Genomic DNA, 17,280 nt, shown 5'->3' on the forward strand with positions numbered 1-17,280 from the left:
TCCATCTTTCAATTTGCATAAAACCATAAACCATCTCCGCAGCAAACCAGTAGTAGGCAGCAAAGCTTTTTCTAAGGTAGTGAAGCCAAAATAGAAATGAAGTGGGTGGAATGTAGTATGCGAGGAACAAACAAAGTAGTTGCTATGACCCAGCAATGCGTGTAAGATAATAAACAAAAGTAATGCGCCTGAAGCCTTTGAAATTGACAGTTACACCTGAAAAGATGTGGCTTGAGAACCATCAAGCATGCATGTATAGAAGGTGATGTGAAGGAGCTGCGAGTGCGAGGAAAAATGGAGCATTGCAATAAACTGTAGACGGCAAATAAATATTGCAAAATGTATAGAAAAAGAAACAGCCAAGATTACCATGCATCCCGAATAAATGCAACTGTTGCTACGTCAACCAAACCAAAGTGATGAATATATTTTTATTAAAAATAATAAAAAATAAATGATTTCCAGTCGATGGGATGGTGGCAACGTGAAGCATAGGTCTACAATGATGGCAGTCGATGGCAAAAACTACAATGATGCCAATCTGCGTGGCAATCGATGATAAAGACGACAGCAACGGTGGCCAACAATCGACAACAGACACGTTGTGTTCAGTAACCACAATATTAAATATATTAAATAAAATTATATTATATAAATTTTTAATAAATTTATTTAAAATATTTTAAAAATTTAATTTTTATTATCATAATCTAATTTTATATCAAATGTATAATCAAAATTTTTAATAATTTTACGTAATATTAATATATATATCAATTATAATAATATATTATTAATAATTTAATAATAATAATTTATTTTAAAAATAATTTAAATTATTTTTAAAATTACCCATGATGCGTCAAGCACAATCTTAGAATATAAGTAGTTTAAGAGGTGCCAATATATTCTTCTATTTTGAAATGGTTTAAGATCAGAAGTAATTTTCGGTACAGCAGGGTAAACCAATGGTTCGGTGACGCCCGTTATTTTGTTAATCAATCGGCGTTATTGGAACCTTGCGGATTTCCGTCATCAGACGAGCCTTTCTGTATCCCTATGACACCAAATTCATGCTTCCAAACCGCCGCGCCGGCGCCGCCGCCCCGCCCGGCCGCCGCCTGCCTTGACGTCGCCGCCATCTCCGACCTCATCGCCCGCCAGCACTGGTCCCGCCTCAAAGTCCTCGCCGGAATCACCTCCGCCGCCGCCGCCCCCCAACTCCTCCACATCCTCCTCGATTCCCCTCATGCCGATCCCCCCACCGTCCGCCGCCTCTTCCGATGGTCCGAATCCCACTTCCACTCCCCCACCCGCTCCCCCTCCACTGCCGCCTCCTCCATTCCCTCGCCGCCGCCAAGCTCTACTCTGACCTCCGCTCCGAGCTCCACTCCCTCGCCAAGTCCGGGCGCCACTCCGCCCCTTCCATCCTCCACTCCCTCTCCATCTCCAGCGACACCCACCGCCGGGGCGCCTCCCTCTCCGTCATCGCCGATATGCTGGTCCTCGCCCTCGTTAAGAATTCGAGAACCGAGTCAGCTTTGGAAGCCTTCTATCGTGCCGGGGATTACAGCTGCCGGCTGTCGACCCTCTCCTGCAACCCTCTGCTAAGCTCTTTAATCAAGGAGGGAAGGACCGAGAATGTCGAGAAAGTGTACAAAGAGATGATCCGGCGGAGGATCGCCCCTAATCTGATCACCTTCAACACCGTGATCAATGGCCTTTGTAAGGCCGGGAAGCTCCGGAGGGCCGGGGACCTCGTCGAGGATATGAAGTCTTGGGGGTTCTCGCCGTCAGTGATTACTTACAATACCCTCATTGATGGGTGCTGCAAAAAGGGCCAAGCAGGGAAGATGTACAAGGCCGATGCTCTCTTGCGGGAGATGGTGTCAGCGAAGATCCACCCCAATGTGGTTACCTTCAACACACTGATTGATGGGCACTGCAAGGATGGGAACACCTTGGCGGCGATGAGGTTTCTCGAGGAATTGAAAGGCAGGAGCTGTCTCCTAATGTGGTCACCTATAATCCTTGATTAATGGACTCTGCAGCGAGGGCAAGGTCGATGAAGCTCTCGGGTTGCTTAAAGAGATGGAGGCATCAAATGTGATGCCAAATGTGGTGACTTTTAATGGGATTGTTAATGGGTTCTGCAAGAAAGGGATGTTGGCTGAGGCAAAGGGATTGCTGGATGATATGTTGGAACGGAATTTGGCACCAAGTGTTATCACGTTCAATACTTTGATTGATGGGTGTTGTCGTTCAGGTTTGATGGACGATGCAACTGGGTTGAAGAGGCTTATGGTGGGGAGTGGAGTACATACCAATGTTTCGACCTATAACTGTTTGATATCTGGTTTTTGCAACAATGGGGATATGAACAGTGCTACAAAGCTATTGGATGAAATGGAAGAGAATGGTGTGAAAGCCGATCTCATAACATACAATGTGCTGATCAGTGCCTTGTGCAGGGAACAGAAGACAGCAAAGGCGGTCAAACTTTTGGATGAGATGCAGGAAATTAGTTTGCAGCCAAGTCATGTAACTTATAACACTCTTATTGATGGGTTGTGTAAGAAAGGGAACCTCAGGGCTGCTTTGAACATAAGGGCAAGGATGGAGAAGGGTGGAAAGCATGCGAATGTCGTCACATATAATATTCTCATCAAGTATTTTTCTGGGGGAGGTAAGATGGATGAGGCAAATGAGCTTCTGAATGAGATGTTGGAGAAAGGTTTGGTTCCAAATAGAGTTACTTATGATATTATTAAGGAAGAAATGGTTGAGAGAGGGTATATTCCAGATATAGATGGACATCTTTGCAATGATGCTGCTTGAATCCCATTAGTGGATGGCGTTGCGAATGCTATGCTTCTCATGGATTTCAGATGTCAGGAATGGCAGGCGACCATGATGAAATATATGAACCCATAAGGGTCTATTTATGGCATAATTGATCTGAAAGCAATATCAAGAAAACTGACTACTTGTTTTGCTCAAGAAAGTTCATTGCCTGGTAGAGTTGGTAATGATATAGTTGCGGATGAAATGTTGGAGGGATGTATGCTTGTGATGTACATTAAAATTTTCTAATGATGTTCTTTGAACCCAATTGGAGAAATCAAGACTGCTACATACCATGTGGTTATCAGAAAGAGAGTCACTTATGGTATTATTGAAGAAGAAATAGTTGAGAGAGGTTGTGTTCCAGATATAGATGGACGCCATTGTAATAGTGCTGCTTGAATCCTATCAGGTGATAAAATTGGGAATGCTGTGCTCTTCATTGTTTTCAGACATGAGGAAATCATTGTTTCAAGAATTTCTTTGAAAGAGTTTTCCTAGTCAGTGGCAGGTGTTGATGGTGAAACATATGGGCCCATATGGATCTATGCATGGCATAGTTGATTTGAAGCAATATCTGGAATGGACCAGTACTTTCTTTACATTCGTTCCCTGGCAGAGTTGATAATTACATAGTTGAGGATGAATTTTGGAGAGAGGTATTTTGTGATATTTATGAAATTATGGTAACCATGTTCTTAGAGCCTAATTGGAAAAACCAAGATAGGTACATACCATTTGGTTATCAGATGCAAGACCGGTATGTACAATGTGGTTATCAGAAGCAAAGAAAAAAAATTATTTTGAAGGATTCCCTTTAGAAGAATATCAGTGAGTTTCATGCATTCATAGGCACCATCAATTGTGAAGTTCTGAGCCTCTGGAGGATTTATTTAGTGCGAAAATGATTTGAGAGAATTAACAATCATGAAATCTCTCAGTATTCTTTCTCTAAGTTTGTTACACAAAGATCGTGTTGGTACCATGGCTGTGCATGTGGAAGCCATGCTGGGATGGCTGGACTATATACAACAACTAAATTTCTAATGGTGAAGCTTCTGGGCAGTTAGTTACTACCATGACATTTTCATTTAACAGTTCATGTTTCAACAAAGCAAGCAGAGGTCAAGGTAGCGAGCTATTGAGTTCATACAAATGTTGTGTAAGTGCATGTGTTTGAAAATTGGGTTACATGTCCTAGGTGTATGTTATTTCTATCTACAAGTCAGGTTTGGGCATGAAAAATTATATTGTTCATGTTCTGGTGGAATAATCATGTGCTGTACTTACAGATGTGCCATTAGGAAACATGTAATGTGCATGCTCTTGACATTTAACATCAACGTGAGTTTGCTGAACTTGTTGAAGTCTATTCACACAAAATAATCAAAATAGAACTTTTGACTTGTCTCACTGCTTTTGAAAAAATGGCAGCAAATTGTGAATTTAAATTTTGGTTTCCTGTATGTCATGACACATTAGGAAAAACCATTACTAGGCATGAAAAGTAAACTAGATGTGCAAAATGAATGATTTTTTTGATTAACCAAGTTATATATCTTCATTAATTGCCATTCATTCTAGATGTGCGGTTATTTGTAATATTTTGTTGCTGTTGCTAGATCAATTTCTTATGAATGAAAGGTCGCATAAGTTCTTTCCCCTTCGACTATTGCTATTTATTATCCTTATGCATATGATGTGAAGCCTTTGACTGGCTGTATTCAACAATTTTTAGTTAGATGGGATGAACTTGACCTTTAGTTTTGATCTTGCATAACTAAGCTAAACTAAATAAAAATAAGGATAGGATATAATTTCAGTTTTATCTTCCTCCTCAAGTTACCTTGACAGTTCCTTTTGAACCAATTCTTGGGCTTTATATTGACCATTCAACCAATGCTGCAAAAAGTACTTGTGGATCTAAATTTTATTCTGAAAGAAGTATTTGCACACCCAAAACAGTAAAAACATGCTTTGAGTTCTGCCTCCAAAGAGGTAGCTAACGTTTTATACCTTAGGCTGCATTTGGTTCAGGAATAAGGATAGTGATTAATCCTCCAGTGATTATTCCACAAGTTATTCTCGCTATTCTTTAGCTAAAATTTCTTTTTTCTGGCTGGATAAATATAGGCTGAAGGTATTCCTTTTGTTAAAAGGGGGAATGGAATAAAAGAGGGCTTTATCCTAGGAATAAAGTTACTCCAGCTCCCCCTTGAAATAATTATCCATGAACAAGAAGATTTGACCAGAATAACTTCCTCCCTTATTCCTGCCTTCTCGTATCTATTTAGCAGATAGGGCTTATTCCAAGCCTTATTCCTGTTTTATTGCTGAACTGAATGCAACCTTAAAATTGTCTTCTTAAATGCTACTTATGTTATTACATACTTGTAAGATAACAATAACCAGTTAATGTGAAAGACTATATTGATAAAGAAGTTCCAACCACAATGTTCTCTTCAAAAACCTTCTGCCTTTATTTGCTTTTATTCACAGATCTGAGCTTAAGGTCATGTTATGTCACCATCTCATCCTACCATTGGGTATTTAACATAGAAGGTTGAGGCCAACTTTCCACTAACTCTACAAGCAGAGAAGCTATTTTGGTCTTCCCATAGCTTCGAGTTCCCATTTCTCAGTTTCTGCTCACAATAAGTTGCTGTTAGTAGATGACGTCAAATCTTAAACCATTCTATTGTCCACATCCTTGCCATTGCCAATGACATTTGAGATTGCAATGCAATCATCATATGCGGGTTCACATGTTTGCCAAAGACTTGAAAACAATCCATTTTCTAAGCTCCTTTCCAAGCCAACATTTATATGCAGGGTTTTAAATACAAATGGAATGGGAGGATACCACCGATACTATATCTTTTCAGCTAAAAAACCTAACCTTGATGCCTCCAGGTCATTAAAATTGTATAAAATGGCTTATCGTGGTCATTGCTGGGTCATTTAGATTCAATACCAACCGGTATCGATTGATACAATCCCCAGTTCAGCTAGTACCATTCTTTTCATGCCTCTCAGTCCAAACCGGTCAACAGGACCAATATCAACACTGGTTTGGGTGGTTTTGAAGGCATCCCAATTGAGATGCTTTTTTCTTTTTTTTTTGAAAAAAAATCGTATGGTGAGGGGGAGTAGAGGCCAGCAGGGTGCTTTTGATGCCTTTAGGCATCCCATGAGGAAGGCTTAGCCCTATTCCTCCCAAAGTCATGAGAAAAAGAGGAAGAGAGAGATAGAAAGAGGGAAAGGAAGAGGAGAACCATGTGGAGGATTCGAGTCTATGGGAGAGGCAGCAAATAGATCTACAAAGGATGACCATCAAATTAGGTGAGACCCTCATATCCTTTTTTGGCCAAAAAATAGCAAAAATCATAAAAATTAGCAAAATTCCTATCTTTTTTTTTGTTTTACTTGAATTTGGGATATATTGGAGGGTGGACAACACCCTGCAATATAAATAATCTTTTTATAAATTATTAATATCTTTGGATTAGAATATTAATGAAAACAAAATAAAAGGTATTTCAATCTGAGAAATTACAAAGTGTGATATTAAAGTTATACCAGAACTATCAACACTCTACATAGTATTAGAGTGAATTATTATCCATTTTCTTTTTACAATACTATATTTTATTCATCATTATTCACTTATAAATATTGCTAGTTTGTTGATCATTGAGTATTGGTGCCAATATTGACACTCTGGTACCATATGCCCATTGAATAACACAATTTAAACATAAAAATATAGAACAAAATTAGAAAAATAAAAAATTAAAAAAAATCATTTTTAGTCGTCTTGGTATGGTGCTAGCATTAGGGGTGAAATTGGTATGGATATTATCGGTCCGGATATATTTTGACAGTTGAATTAATCCATATATGGATAGAAATTTGAGGATTCAACTAATATCCATATCCATATCCATATCTGTCAAAGAAAAATGGATATGGATATGGATAGATAACTATCCGATCCGTATTCGAATATCCAAATCTACATGTAATCTTATATAATTTTATATAGTACTTATTAACTTTTAAGAGAAATATACAACCATATAAATATGTTATTAACTTGTTTTATCATCTATTTAGTGATATTTTTGATTCTGTGGTCATAAAGTTTAATTATATAAGTTATATGCGTAATTATATCTATACTTCTAGTATTCGAATTGTATCCGTATCCATTTAAAACAAATATAAATATAAATTTTTGCATCCGAATAATATCCGTATTTATAATCGTCAGACAAAACAAATACGGATATGGATATGTTGGTATCCGATTTATATTCGATTCGGTTTCAGTCCTAACAGCATGGAGCTTCTTACCATGTGTTGGTTAGGGTTAGCTTGGTACCAAACCGATCTCACAAACAAATGTGTGCCAGACTTGGTGTCAATATTTGAAACCTTGTTAATGTGGATATAAGTTGTCATTTGCCAATCCTCTTAGAACAGGTTATCCAATGCTCTAGTCATAGGTGGAAGGATCAAGATTTTAGATTTGTATAAGTTGATTTATTTGAGGATAACTCCAGATCGGTCATTAACTAACCCAAAATCAACATTTTTGGTAAGGCAGAAGTTTTAGGGACAAGTAGTCTCATCAAGGAATGAGCTTGTTGAGGGTTTCATGGTATATGCTTGTAAATTGCACCCTCATGAACCTTATTTGCCATTGTTTTAAAAATAAGCTGCTACAGCTGTTGTAGTGATAGCTATAGTGGTTTCAGCTTGAATATGCTTTTCTAAGTGACAGTGATGCTGTATGGTGCTTGGGTATGGAGCAGCCCCTATATTAGGCAAAAACCCACTATGGCAACCACAATGGTATTGGTTCAACGCAGGCAATGTGTTCCAATAGTGGGCTGGTTTTCAATTGTATCAGTCCAATTATTTTGTGCAATGATGATGTGGGAGAGAAGAGGAGAAAGAGAAATGAATCATGTTATATGATTGTGCAACTATTTCTCCTGTGGTTAGCGTTATGTGATTGAGAATACCTTTATTTTATAGTTGATGTTATGTGATTATGAATTTTTGTTGTCTTATGAGTGATGTTATCATTTAATGATATTTCTCATTAGATTGTGGACCTTTATATTTTATGGATGTTGATGCAATATTATGATTCTGGATGATATTTTTTTTTTAGTTTTTTTCTTTGATTTTTTTTATGCATAGCAAGTAAAAAGATATTGATAAATATTGGCAGCCCATCTTGGGTACATAATGTCTGCAATATCACCCACTTTCCACTATCTACTATAGAACTCAGCCACTACATGTCCACTGCCTGCTCTTTAAGGAATTGGTAGTTACAAGATGGTTTGAATGGTGGGAACATAAAAAGCAGGTACATTTTTAAGGGAGATGGTCTCAATATAGATCCAGCCCGAGTGTGTTTACCTTGAACATTGTAATCAAGGACCAATTTATCATTCTTCTATCGATTAGGGGTTGGCATGGTACTTATTGAGTATTGAATCTTGGCAAACACTAAGATACAAAAGTTCGTAACAAAATTCCCAACCAAAAAGGTGAGATATTTTACTGATATGACCTATTTTAAGCATAAACCAATATTAACTGCTTCATGCTCATGGATATACTTGTTCTAAATAAACATAGTTTTTAACTAACAAGTAGGAATTTACCACCATGAGTCATACTGAGGATGCATGCTGATTGTGGCTTAACATTATAAAACTATTTTGCACACTTACAACACTAATCAGTTCAAAATTCATTAGAGAAAGCTAATGACAGCATGCAACTTTCTTTACGTATTAACAGCATACTTTAGTATTGCACCACTGAACTGCCAGAAGTTCACTATTGTTGCTAACACAGGATGCCTATTCTATAAGATAGCATGATTTTTAGTTTTTGGCTTGGTATATTTTGATTTCTATTATTTTTTTAATATGTAGATTAGATGAAGTTTCGTCATTAAATAAAGAAAGGAAATGAACAAGAAATAATTTTATACCAATTGCAGTAGAAGCAAAGGCTATTCAATTTGGTGGGTACAGGTTTAAAGTGAGAAAATTAGGTTTAAGTTTGTTATAATACACATTAGCCTATGCCAGTGCATTGATATTAGCTGATAAGCTTTTGATAGGGAGCAGGACATGTGGTACATGCTAATAACCTGCTGACAAGGCTCTTATCATAGATAGATACTATTCAAATGGGCACAACCCGCGTTCGCCGAACTATCCCGAACAGAATGGTTCAAGGTGTTTCGAGCCGTACTGGCGCAAATCGAGACGATTTGGTTGGGCAAATCAGAACACCGAATGAGAGAGAGGGAGAGAGAGAAAGAGGAGGGGAAGGAAAGAGGGGATGACACCGTCGGAAGCCCGTGGTGGCCTGTCAAGGCCGTCGAAGGGCCATGAAGGCCTCTATTGCTCAGTATCGCCAATAGGGCATTTAATTGAGAGAGATGGAGGGAGAGAGGGAGCGACAGTACTAGAGGAAGGCATGATTGGTGGAGAGGCCATTAGAGGGCATCGGATGGCTACTATGGCCACTGGATGGTGGAAAATATGTAGGCGGAGCCGTGGCCACGAAACAGAGACGACCATCCCTGTTCAGTTTATCGTATTTTTTTAAAAACGACAATGAATAGTAAAGTCGGTAAATCCATTACCGACTTCACTGCTTCAAGAATTTTTTAAAAAAATTGGAGAAATAATGAAGCTGGCAATGGGTGTGCCGGCTTCATTGTGGTCGAGGTTTTTCTAAAAAAATCTCATAAAACAGGGGCGATCGCTCATGTTTCATGTCCGCAGCACCATAGGTTGCAATTACACTATCCGACGGTCACGATGGCTAGCTGAAGGCTCTTCGACAGCCTCTCCGACAGCTTCCCTTCCTTCCCTCTCCTCCTCTCTCTCTCTCTCTCTCTCTCTTTTGATCGAGATTTGGCAAAGGAAGCGAAGGCTTTGGTGGCCCTCCAAGCATGCCCATGGCCTGCCTATGGCCACTGCCAGTATCTCTTTGGCCACCCTCTCCCTCCCTCCTCCTTTCTCCCTTCCCCTCCCCTCTTTATCTCTTTTTCTCCTCCCCGATTCCCTTCTTCTCTTTTGTGCCGATTGCACTGGTCAGTCCGATACAGATCTGTACCGACTCATACTGCCAGCCGGCCGACATGGATCTCAGTTCTGGTTCTACTTTCACGGACCTTGGGCACAACTATAACCCTTGACTACATTTATGTGTATTATAAAATGAAATGAAAAGTACTACTGCAATGAGATTTCTTGAGGAACAAAAGCAGTAAAAACCCTCTCCTAATGTTTTAACTTATAAGGAGTTTCTTGATTGGTTTGGTAATAAGTGTTTGTTTGATGGTTTCTCTATGTGGCGGAGGATCTGATCGTGATTGGCTTGAAGGGATTGGTCTTGGAGAGAATATTATTCCAACTTTGCAACTCAAAATTGTTTAATATCAAGTTCTCTGAAAATGGGGATATGAGAAGCTTTTAAATGAATTGGATGAGAAGAGTGTAACACTCAATCCTGTGATTTGTTATGTGTTGAATGGTGCATTGTCTAGGGGAGGAATTTGGGATGGCAGTTGGGAGCATAAACAAGGTGTTAGATATGGGTCTGGAACCAACTGATGTGACTTCTACCTACCTTCTTTAATGAGTTCTATAAGAAAGGAAAACCCCAAGGGCTGTTTTAAACATGGTCTGAGGAAGGAGAAGGATGGAAATCATGCAAATGTGGTCAAGTGCATTTGGGAAAGGTGAAATGAAATGGAAGAAACCAATTTGAATGAGATGCTGGAACAATGCTGGGTCCCAAGCAGCAGTTCCTACAATATAATTTTGAATGAAATGGTAGTGGGGGCATCTTTGTGAGGGCGCCACTGAACATGAATCAGATGTTAAAAAAAGTTACACTGGTAATGTTATGTTTCATATAATTCTCAGATGCAGAGAAGTAACTATAATGAAAAAGAATACTCTCTAGAAAGTGTATTTATTTGGAAACTGAAGTCTGAATCTTTTAAGGCATCAAAATTGTTGCAGGTGACTCTTTAAAACTCTTAAGGATCTGATTTGTGTTTCAAATGAGTTTAAAGCACTAAAAGATCTAGGTAGAAAATTAATGGTTCCATTACATGGGAAGAAAATGTGTTACTACCATGTGATGTGAGAGGTGGAAAAGGTATCAGATCTATGGCTGGTGATAGACGGTGTGCCTAATGCCATTTTAAATAGGGTATATGTTTATTGATACTTGGTGTGCAGTAATATGGAAAGTTTTAAAAGCTACTAAGAGAATTCATGACTGCAATGTTAAGATATGTTACTTCATTTCAACCTATTTTAAAATTTGTGTAGTGTTAATTACTTTATGCCAGTGAACCTGCATATTTTAAACAAATCAACATTGTTAAAAGCAGTTGCCTAGGTGCTGCCGCTTAGGCACTTAATTTGGCCAAGCCCACTGGAGCCCTACCTTTTTAAGGTTTTCTCCCCCATTTTTTTTCCCTCTATAAGCTCCATATGAGACATATGGTAGGGTAGACAAGGCTTTACCAAGCTAATATAGCCAGTAGGATGATGAACGGCCCTCTAGGTGCTTAATTTGGCTAGGCTGTTTAGGTCAAGTCTGTTTCAGCCAAGTCTGCGTGAACCCTGCCCCCTTTTCCATTTTCTTCCCTATTTAAGCCCCATATGGGAAACATGGGTGGGTAGTGAAGGCTATCACCAACTTAGTGGAGCCAGAGGGCTGATTAACGGTTGCTAACTGGTCAGTTAGTTGTGATGAGTGGCAGCAACAATTGTAGTGACCAGCACACCTTTTCTTCATCTGGCATTTTTTCCACCTTTCTTCCTAATTTTCTCCCTTTATTCTACTTGCTCGCATCTAGTTTGCTCGCCTCCTGCTTCTTGCTGGATGTTGGTTATCTGGCTGTGCTCTGGAGCTTGCTAGGTGTTGCAGTGGCAATGATGCTGTTGCTGATCTCCTTGTGGATTTTCATCTTTGGACACTTGTGCGAAAAATAGGTTTATGATCCGAAGTATGGTGAAAAAGTGTATGTAGAGAACATGGACATGTTTGTTTATGCATGTGACTAAGAGTATGCATGGTAAAAGCTCGAAGCTTTCCTTCCTAGTCGGCAGCCTAAGCAACTACCAACTACCTAGGCCATACAAGGGGTTCACTGGCTGGCCTTTCCATGGCAAATGAACAACATTGAAACAAACAAACATAGTTTTAACTAGGAAATATGAATTTAGTATCATTAATCATACTGAGAATTAATGCTAATTGTGGTTTATAACATTATACAACTATTTTATGCACTTACAGGCAGCAAATATCAGTTCTGTATTTAACATAAAAGCTATAAAGAGACATGCAACTTAGTAGTATACCGCTGATATATGAAATGTCATCATCCTTGGTACCATGAGAAGCCTATACTACTGTCATTAAATAGAGAAAGAAAATCAACAAGAAATATTTTGACCATTGAAAGTAGAAACAAGAGGCTATTCAATTGGTTGGATATATGCTTAAAATGAGAAAGAGTTTGCGTCTGCAAGAATGCATATTTGCCTATATTGATCTGTCAACAAGGGAGTGGACAAGCATTTATAGGGGCCAGGACAAGTTGTGTAAAGCTATGCACCAGTCTAACATGCTGATGACTTGCTTCAAGTTTCATATTGTAGATATTGTACTGTACATATCGGCACTTTAATCCTTGACTGTAATTAATAGGTACTGTAACGATGAAATCAAATGCTACTACAATGTGATTTCTTGAGGAAACAAGACAGAAAAACCTTCTTCCAATGTCCTTAGTTTTGACTTATATTTACTTGATGAGTAAGCTTTTTGGCAAGGGCAAGGTCAATGGGACTTTTGGATTGATCAAAAAGATGAAAAGTTGACTTAGAATGAGTCAGCTGATGAGTTGCATACGAAGGGTTTGTTCAATGATTTCTTTGTGGCATTGATTGATGGCATTGTCAGTCTGGGATTACAGAGGATTTGATTGTGAATTGTCTCTGGTCTGAGAGGACTGCTTTGGAGAAAATATTATTCTGATTTTTCAACAAATTTGTTTGAGTTCAAATTTTATAGAAATGGGTATATGAGAAGCTTTTATATGAATTGGATTAGAATGGTCTAACAGTCAATCCTGTGAATTAAAATGTCTTGACTGGTGCATTTTGAAGGAATTGAGAATGGCAGCTACACTCTTAAATGAGCTTTAGATATGGGTCTGGAACTGAGTCATGTGACTCAAAATTACTTTCTTGAATGGGTTCTATAAGAGTGGAAACCTCAGGCTGATTTAGACATGAATTTGTGAATGAGGAAGGATGCAATAATGCAAAGGCAGTCAGATGTGATCATATCAAGTGCCTCTGGGGGAAAGGTGAGGTGGAAGAAGCTAATTTGAATGAGATCTTGGAAAAGTTCTTGGTGCTGAATAGCATTCTTGACAACATAATTTTGAATAAAATGACAGTTCGGATATTTTTCTAATACAGATAGCATGTTTGTGAGCATGCTGTTGGACATGCATCCGAGGTTAAGATAAGTAAAACCAGCAATGTTATGTTTCATAATTCTTTGACCCAGAATAGTAATTAAAGTGAAAATATCTCTAGAAAGTGTGTTCACTATGAAACTGAACTCTGAAGCTTCTGAGGCATCAAAAATTGTGATCTTGTTTCAAATGATTTTAAAACAAAACTATTATTTAGAAAATAATGCTTTTGTTATTTGGGAATAAAATGCATTTCCACTATCTGACATGGCAGAAGGTGGAACAAGGTATCAGATCTATGGCTGAGAAATGGTTTCCAGTATATGAAAGAATATGTTCCACCATCTTGTAAACAACATTATGGGATGTTTTCTTAGTAACCTAAAAGAAAAACTTGAATATGAAATACTTCAAAGAATCTTGAAAAAATCAAACACAATGGGCTAAATGGTGGAGTATGAACTTGTAAGTTTTGCCACGGGTATGTTTCAATTAGTTCAGCATCATCTTATATCATTTAAACAAGGGATATTGTCAGAAATAATATAATTGTTGCACTAAAAGTAAATTTCTGAAAATACCGCCCCTCACCTAAAATACTAAAGTTTTGATATATTTCTATTGCAATCAGTCACAGTTTGTCATAACTCACAGTCCTCTTCTTGAATCTATTGTCCATCTTTTCTCATTCATATATTCACAGAATGCTTTAGTAAGGCCTGGTAAATGAACATGGATTCATATGAAGCGGTCGCTTAGGTTTGCCTTTATGTGTCAACTAAAAACATGTTATCTTGATTTCAATTCATGCTTTATGATTTGGAATGTGATACCTAGATTTATTATTATTATTATTATTTATGTATCTTATGATTAACATGGTTAATGCAAAATTCCTGATTGAGGTAAAGAAATAATTTTATGGCTGAGGTTTGGGCATGTTTTAGGGCTGTCAAACCAGCAAGCTATTCATGAGCCAGCTTGTATTTGGTTTGATATTCAGCTCGAATTTGGCTCGATCAATGATCAAATAGGCCGTGTTAATGCTGTGACAAATATTTGAAAGTGTTTGGATACTCATTTATGATTGAGTTGATGAACTGTTTGAGGTTAAATATTGGTTGTAGTGTAGGGATTAAATATTGTGTACAAGACCTACTCCAAAGGGCTTAAATAAAGCATACTAGACTTACTCAGAGTTAAATATGGTGTATTGGACCTACTTAGCAGGGGTTAAATGCAGTTTACTAGACCTACTCTATAGGGGTTAAATATAGTATACTAGGCTTTATCATAGGTATAATATGGTCTTAATCTCATAAACCAATGAATAATGAAATCCTAGGGCTTTGAAAATGGTTTATATATTGCTCACTGGAATTACAAGAAAGATACTAATTTAGGAAATGGTTTATAATTATTCATTAAAAATATTTATATATGTAACATACTAATTTCAGAAATCAACTCATAAATTACCCTTTGAAATTTTATGTGAACATGGGTCATGGAATATAGGCACACATTGTTTAGTGAAAGCATTTGTACATGAAACTTTGATTTTGGTAAATACATATTAAATACTCTTTGAAAGCATAAGTGAAATATTGATTTGGAAAATGGTTTATATACAACTCCTTGGAATTATGTGTGCAATTTTGATTTTGGAATGCTTCCTAAATAAATTATTCTGTATCTTGCATTCATAACTGGTTCGAAGTTCTTATATTATATTTATTTGATCTCTTTAATTATGGTTGTTGGTTTCTTACTGGAGTTTCATCTTACTCTTTGCTTCTTTTTTTAGAGCCGGAGGTTAGGAGGTGATGATGGTGCTTGGGAATGAACCTAGACCAAGGCTTAGAGTTTGTTGAACCCAATCGCACCACCATAATGCTGTTTTGGAAAACCTCTTTGATATTGTTATCTGGCAGAACTTGTTGGAGTGGTGACATTGTTAATTGTGGTTTGGAATTGGCGATGGCCAGTTCAGGTATTAGAAATTTAGACAGCATTGAAACTAATCCTGCAAGTGTTGGATTGTTGTATAGATTGGTTTGTATTTGTTCTTTGACAAGTTGTTGCTTTTCATGCTTGTGGCCTAAGTTCTGCATGCGTGCCGCAGGTTGCCAGGTCCCTCTGCATGTGTTTTGGATTAGGGCCATGATGATTCAGCAAGCGAAAGCTACTTGGCTGACAAATAAAAGACTCTACAGCAAAGGGTCATTGTCGAGCAATTAACCATAAAAACTGTTCAGTTGGCAGTCGAAGACTATTTTGATCACTTGCTTGACCCTCACAGCGAAGAGTGGACAGATGTCAATACACACCCTTGCATGTGCTATGCTCATATTGTGTGCAACTAATTTGTTTATTTTGAAAAGAGAATTTTGGATGAAATAATTTCAGCAAGATTTCTTTCCAGCAAAACAAAGTATGTTCTGAATTTCTGCAATTAATTCTTCTAAAATCAAATTCTAGTTTTTGTTTTTTGAATATTTATATTAAAATCTTGCAACTTAATCTACGAAATGAAAATTTTTTAAATTAAGTTTTGAAATGAAATTTTCTAATTATTATATTTATATAATATTGTATCAGTTAAATTTTGAAATAAAACAAAATTTTATGCATTACCATATCCGTGATAAATTATAGCAAAGTGATTATCAGCTTCTTATATCTATATATGTTCTTTCTATAACATTATTTTTGTAGGTCGTATATTTTGTATTTTAAATTTTGTACAATAAATTACTGAACAATAAAATTTTGCTTATTAATTTTTTTTTTGTACATTAGATTTTTGTGACTTAATTTCTGCAAATAAAAAATTATGTATTTTAATTTTGTTTCATACAACAGAGAACAGTAAATTAAATTCTGAATAGTATATTTCTACATATGAGGTATATTAGCTATTTAAAAATTCCATAATTAAAATTTATAAATAAATTATGCTTATAAAGCCGTATGTTTTGATTTGAAATTGTATTGATTAAAAATAAATAAATTAGTTTTTAGATCCCATTGTTATTATGATTGGCTAATTCTAAGTATGATGGGTTTTCACTTGGGCAGTATCTAGCTCCCTTCAGCACTTGGGCAGTATCTAGATTTTGCTTTGGGGCTGAGCATGACTCACTTATGTCTATAACCTGAACTGAGGCTTCTAATTCTTAGAAATGATTTTCAAAAATTACCTAAAGATTTTGCAAATATTAGAAAATCATCAAAACTTGGTTGTGTTTTGATAGGCTGTAAATTTAGGCCGTCATGGTTACTTGTTGTTGTATTTGGACATAGTAAGATTGTGCTCTTGAGATTTGGCTTGAGATGAAATTTTCACTTTTAATGTTGCTTGTTGCCATAATTGAACGGGATTAAGTGGTGAACTTATATAAACAGTATATCTGAAGATTTTGAAAATTTAGTTTATTTGTCCATTTTATCAAGAACCCCGAAGCTATTAGGTTTCATTGAAATTGCATGGTTGTGCTTTTGAATTCTCTTTTATAATAATAATATGACTCGTTGCTTCTGGTTATGATTTCATGAAAGTTATTGTTATTCTGAGAACTCTGTAGTTCCATTAGTTACGTAGGAACTCTATTTTGTTAACATTTCAAACTCTCAGTCAATTATTGTGATAAATGGACCTTGGCCAGCAGGAGTAACTTGTTCGTGTTCTGAGTACAGGCACAATGAACTATGACCCTGGCCAACATGCAATAAATTGTTAGTCTTTGTGATCTCAATAGAGACGTGATGAATTGCAAACATGATTAGCCGGGAGGTTTTGTTGCTGGTCTCTAGTACCCATGAACTCTTACGTGGAAATGTCCAAGTCTTGGCTATGGGACCTCACTGCACCACCCTCC

At 37.1% G+C, this 17,280-nt stretch overlaps 1 protein-coding gene across 1 annotated transcript; it reads left to right on the top strand.

The window, feature by feature from the left end:
* The first annotated feature begins 939 nt into the window (after positions 1-939).
* Positions 940-15,924, top strand: LOC105034568 (uncharacterized). The gene is given in 6 exon segments (XM_029261670.2): positions 940-1,309; positions 1,312-1,992; positions 1,995-2,027; positions 2,030-4,006; positions 15,207-15,392; positions 15,525-15,924. Coding segments are annotated over 4 exon segments (1,773 nt in total). The 5' UTR covers positions 940-1,059; the 3' UTR covers positions 2,839-4,006; positions 15,207-15,392; positions 15,525-15,924.
* The last annotated feature ends 1,356 nt before the right edge of the window (positions 15,925-17,280 follow it).

Source organism: Elaeis guineensis, chromosome 4 (genome assembly GCF_000442705.2).
Source record: "Elaeis guineensis isolate ETL-2024a chromosome 4, EG11, whole genome shotgun sequence".
Lineage (NCBI taxonomy): Eukaryota > Viridiplantae > Streptophyta > Magnoliopsida > Arecales > Arecaceae > Elaeis > Elaeis guineensis.